The sequence below is a fragment of the Glandiceps talaboti genome, chromosome 7 (genome assembly GCF_964340395.1).
Source record: "Glandiceps talaboti chromosome 7, keGlaTala1.1, whole genome shotgun sequence".
NCBI classification, from domain to species: Eukaryota; Metazoa; Hemichordata; class Enteropneusta; family Spengelidae; genus Glandiceps; species Glandiceps talaboti.
The window spans coordinates 25,115,843-25,121,535 of NC_135555.1; the positions used below are offsets into that span (position 1 = coordinate 25,115,843).

Sequence of the window (5,693 nt, forward strand, 5' to 3'; positions counted from 1 at the left end):
ATATGTATATACTGACGTTGCTCGTGTGAGGTAGGGTCTTCCCCGGCTTTACTTTGTACCGGTCTCACACCATGCCTTCTGAATTTCATTCACGATGTACTGGTGAATCAAGTGTCATACTTCAGTATATACTTACTTAACACTTGTCTTATATGGACATACAGTTGTTAAAAAGGAAACTTTTGGGAAATTACTGACCTTGATCAAGGAAATGAAAAAAAAAACCAGTATGACTACCTGTTTATAGAAGTGTATACAGTTTCATCGGACATCATCAACTCTCGACTTGGAATGCACACAGTCAACTAGTTTATATATACACGTTGAAGAAACATATTTGTCAGGGTATCAGCTTAGCTAAGTGGGAACTGAGATTTCGTCATTGATTGGGTGGGGTAGGGTGGGGGTTTGTCATTGGGGTGGGGTAGGGTGGGGGTTTGTCATTGGGGTGGGGTAGGGTGGAGGTTTGTCATTGATTGGGTGGGGTAGGGTGGGGGTTTCAAGTAGAAATGAGTCAACACAATGTACGACATGTTTATTTCATTTGAACAGATAATTTATTGAAATGACGAATATCGCTTTGTACTCTACAGCAAAAATGGAGTGACACATATTGACCGTTAGGTCTTGTAACCATAAAGAAAGAGTTCTGAAAGAAAATGACTTGAATGACATTTACAACTCGTCGTCGTCAACATAAAAAGTATTCTTACACTTTCGACCTTTGGATAGAAAGGTCGAAGTTGATCTATTCACCAAAATATTCCGAGTTAAATGCAGATAGTGCACAATGATTATAAACAGGTAGAAGTGACACTGATAAAAGATGGTTTTTTTTTAAATAGCTTTCTAAAGTGAAAACCTTGTCATTGTAATTAATGTCTCCTAACTTCACATTCAATTATTGCTATGCGTATACTACCATCCAATACTTGTTTTCCTATTCCATGCAAATTGATCAAGTGCGATGGTTCCTGGTATTTCCACAATTCAATATCTCTAAAACGAAATAAAGACAGGACACTTTGAACTGCAAGTCGTTGTATTTATGCTGACTTCAATATACGTTTCTCCAATACGCCAAAAGATTGTATGGTTTTTTTTAGAAATGCACAACACGACATATCAACTATTGCTGTATTCATCGGGTGGGGAGGGAGGGGCGCACGTACAGTCTAACTGTTGGCATCTGATTCACACAAAGACGCAAAATTAAGAAAAAATATCCTTATCAACCTGATGACAATTAAATAAAAATCGTTCATTCTTTCTTAAAGTTATTCTGCCGCTAGTCCAGATTTTGATTAGATGGTATGTAGATTTCTAATTGTAAGGGGAAAATCAATCGTTCACCAATGCATGTTAACCGTTCTAATGTTGATTTCAACTCTGATAGACTGGGTATTTGAACCACAATTATCAGACCAAACTAGTCTCGGCTCAATTGCAATTCCCTATTTATTGTAGTAAATTGAGTTTTGAAGACCCCGCAGTAATTCATGTATCTTTAAAGTACGCTGCATTTTGTCATTGTCAATTGGAATAATATGTGCAATCTTTCGTTGCGTCTTGTCCACAGTATAGATATGTTTGCGTATAGTATAGGGCGATTAGTAGCCACCCTCGGTCGAATGAGTTGTCTAACAATGGACGTTTTCCTCTCGGCAGTAATATATATATATATATATATAACATATCATGTCTCTGTGGCATAGTAAAACTGTTGCGATCAGTACTGGCTGTATCTGTTAATACTAGTTAAAGTTTGAGTTTGAGTTTGGGTAAAAGTTCCTATACGTTGGCACAGCAACCCGCCTCTTCATGCTTGGTAAGCAGAGACATACGAGAAAAAGTCTTGGAACAATTTTTACAGCAGTATTTCTTTACGTCGGAATGTGTCTGTAGGTGTGCTCGTAGATTTGAACGATCGGCGAACGCTCGATTGCAGTACGTACAGGCGAATGGTTTTTCGCCTGTGTGGGTACGGATGTGTCCTTGTAATAACCACGGCCTAGAGAATGCCTTGCCACAGATCTTGCATTTACATGGCAAAGTATGCGTACGTATGTGCATCTTAAGTGCCCCCAGGGAAAGATATTCTTTCTCGCAGTATTTGCAACTGAATGATTTCTTGGTCTGTGTTACACAGTGGAATTGCTTGTGCTTCGTAAGCCCACTGAACGTTGAGTAACTTTTACTGCACTCCGTGCATTGATAGCGCGGTTGTTCTCCACCGTTCATCCGTTTCTTGCCGAATTTCTCCATGGTGAATTTTTCGACTGGCAACGTTGGTGTAGGAGGACTGGACGCCGGGGGAGGGGACGACATGTCATGCATATAGCTCGTACTATCCATCGTCATCCCTGGTATCATGACGGGAATATTGGGTAACGCTGGCGGTGTCATGTCATGTAATTTCACGTCAACATTGTCGTGACTAGGAGGCATAATGGGAGCGATTGGGGTATTCTCTGTCCATCTCCAGTATGGTTCGTGATGAGGTATAATATATAGTGGCTCATGTTTAACGCTGACGGGTGGCGTTACGTTGTAGTGGGCCTTAAACACTACGGAAAGAAAGAAAAAAGAAATGAATTAAAATTCAGATCGCGGGTATATCAGTGAACACTACTAACAGGAAATCACTGCATAAGAACCTTCGATCGATGGAAAGTGCTTCAAATGTTTATTTCATTGCACGCTTGAAAGCCTGTTTCATATACTTGTGTCCAATACTAGTCCCGTCGCCTTATTGACTTTCCGCTGCTTTCAGTTCGCATATCAAGCGCTGAGTGTACACTGACTGGGTAAATAACCTATTCATTGAGCTGTGAAATTTACCTTCAAAATATTACGCACACATTGTAGACTGAACAAGCATTAATTGCATTGGCCGAATTGCATTTCGCTGTACTGATAGACGGCGACAAACGGAAACATATAAAAACAAAGCCTTCGTGTCCGCTAAATTGGCTACAGAAAGATGTATCACCTGCGACTGGGTATTGCAGTGATACGCCCAAGGCGAGTCAATTGCTAAGGACCCGATCAAGTGTTATGACTATAGCGGAACAAATGATCGATCGACCGCTATATTCTTTTCAGTATCCTCGCTGTGAAATGCCCCGTGAACAGTATTGGCCCAATGATCACTATGTCAGAAAGCAAAGGAATCAATCACATTGACTGCTTCACAAACCTATACATCTACAAAGTTAGTAAGAATCGCCGCCACAAATCAGATGCTCAGTGTGGCTACCGATGTACCCTTCCCACCAGTTAAAGTGCCATACGCACTGTCACTTAAGACGTAGAACCTCATTAAAACCAAAATCAAAGGAACGGCAAAACATTTTACTTTTACCAACCTGTACGTAAAATCCCGTTCTGCTTGCGGTGATGGCCATGATTATTGTGTTTTTTGATGAGAAACGAACGTGGCATGTTGACGTAGGAAAATCCACTCGATGTAGCTAATATAATGAACTTGAAGACGTTTCGTCGGGAACTGTCAGCAAGAGTGTGTTGTGTTTCGAGATGCTGCTACTTGCATGACAACACATACCAATGTCGTGCACTGCGAAATCACGTACAAGCGTCAGGTGCATTTAAATGAGCACGTGGGTGGCAGCCAATCACGACGTCACTTATTCAAAGCGCGGACGAATCGAAACAGTTGTTATAAACAGGGGTTAGGGACCACAAGGCGGGCCAATGATGGGCATTGTGATACAGGTGCATTGTACCACAACACATAATGAGTAATACCGTGTTCTTGAAAGGGCATTGAGAACATATATAAAGCGGTCCATTGAAAGAGGGAAGCGAATGAGACGTAGGCAGTGAAAAGCATGACCCGATCATTCATACTCCGGTGCCAACTATTTTATGTAAGTGTTTAATGTCGATAGGAATAAACAAGTTCCCCTGTCTGCACACATCTAGCAAGGTTTGAGTACAAGACAAAGAGAAAATATAGAAGCACGGCTTTGTTGTAGTTACACTGACCCTACCTTGCCCACCTGAATGGATATCGACAGGTGCTATAAACGATGGAAGTAGGTAATACCTAGAAACAGGTGAAGGTACCTACAACTAAATCCCAGACGCTGGAATTTCGAGTCCCCTATTATCGACGACTTCACAAGCCCTTGCCAAATGAAAATTGAAATCACCTAGAAATCGCCATAGGCCCTGAAAAAACAACAACACTAGTTTCTACTTCACTCAGAGATGATTGGCCGGTAATGCCTGTGTGTGTGTGTATTGTTACTATGCATTAGTTCTGTTAAAAGGCTCTTACGAGATTCATCTATGTTGCTATAGATGTTGTCTGCCATGATGCTATATTTCCGGTGATCATCACATTGTGATTGGCTTTCCCGGCAGGAGAATATCTTTCTCCATCAGCTGTGCGAGGTGTCTTATCCGGTTTTCAAATAAACATTCGTAGCCGATATTTTTACTGCAGAACATCACCATTGGGGTCGTATAAAAAACTCACTTAACAGATGCGGCACTGGTTGTAATCAAAATGTAAACCACAATCCATGTTGTGATATGTGGGACATGTCAACATTGACCCAAACACACACTTTCTACTCAAAATTAAATTTAAAGCACTGCGCATGATTTTCATTACGATATATAATGTGATATTGCGTTCATCCCTATGCCGTCGGAATTTATCTCTTCGAAGATCTTAAAAGTGTCATTTTGTGTTTTTGAAGGTTGAACATCAGATGTGCATTCTTCTAAAATGTCTTAACTTAGGCAATGGCATGCACATCTACCCATGGTCTAACGTTGGCCATACATAGTTCTTTAAACCTCAGTGGAGACCGTGACTGTTAGAATTGAATTGCGGTTGTTAGTGGCTTCATAAAGTAGCATTGCTATAGTGTCGGCGAAGAGTTCATGTAAAGACTGGAGTAGCTGAACTTTTGTATTTGATCATGAAGGGGGCAAGGCAACTGGGCTTCCAGTCTTACGCACGCGGTCACACTAAACCGTCCCACCAACGGAGGCATTCAATGTAAAAGTGCTGTCATAGATGGGAGCTGAGAGTCTATAGTGATGTATACACTCCGGGATTTTTACGGTCTTAGAACAATCATTGTCGGAGACTGCTCTATTATAATGCAGATGTATGCGCTGTTGAAAATAGGCTTTTCAGAGTGTGGTGATCGAACTACATAAAAGAAGTTAAAGTAAACCCGGGAGTAAACCGCAGCTTACAGTTTGCGTGTTCGAGTTACAAATCCCGCATTCCAAACTTGGAAATAAAATCCACCTCCGAGACATACAAGCAGTTATATTATAATAAGAATATCCAATGGGAAAAACCAGGATCCGTTTCATCTTCGAGTCGAAGTGTTTATGCTGTTGGGCAACTGTAGCTTACTGTGGTGTGCTTAATTAAAATAACAGACAACGAAAATAATGATCGAAGATAGTGAAGGTGGATGAGGCAGGATACACTTTCCCTGTCTCGTTTCTAGTATGATTTAAAATATACGGCTTTATACCAGGAGACCAAACTTTGACGGGTGATTCAACTATTGATCTATCATATATGTTTCTTATTTTTAAAGGTTGGAAAAGAACACATGTGAAATGTTATGCAGACTGTAGCACTCCAAGGTGCAGTGGGGCATGATAAGGGGTGGAATTTTGAATATTTCAAAAGCACT

The 5,693-nt window shown here is 40.8% G+C and overlaps 1 protein-coding gene across 1 annotated transcript; it reads right to left on the reverse strand.

Moving 5' to 3' along the window:
* Positions 1–591: 591 nt before the first annotated feature.
* Positions 592–3,561, reverse strand: LOC144437593 (zinc finger protein SNAI2-like). The gene is made up of 2 exons (XM_078126561.1): positions 3,369–3,561; positions 592–2,567 (listed from the first exon to the last, which is right to left on the reverse strand). Exons 1-2 carry the CDS (start codon positions 3,442–3,444, stop codon positions 1,792–1,794), a joined length of 852 nt encoding a protein of 283 aa, XP_077982687.1. The 5' UTR covers positions 3,445–3,561; the 3' UTR covers positions 592–1,791.
* Positions 3,562–5,693: the final 2,132 nt, after the last annotated feature.

What these genes read in the sequence shown, in the direction of transcription:
- LOC144437593 (XM_078126561.1), bottom strand. Translation starts at nt 3,444, where the DNA reads ATGCCACGTTCGTTTCTCATCAAAAAACACAATAATCATGGCCATCAC. An exon ending in GAACGGGATTTTACGTACAG is followed by an intron (nt 2,568 to 3,368) that starts GTTGGTAAAAGT and finishes TTCTTTCCGTAG; the next exon opens with TGTTTAAGGCCCACTACAAC.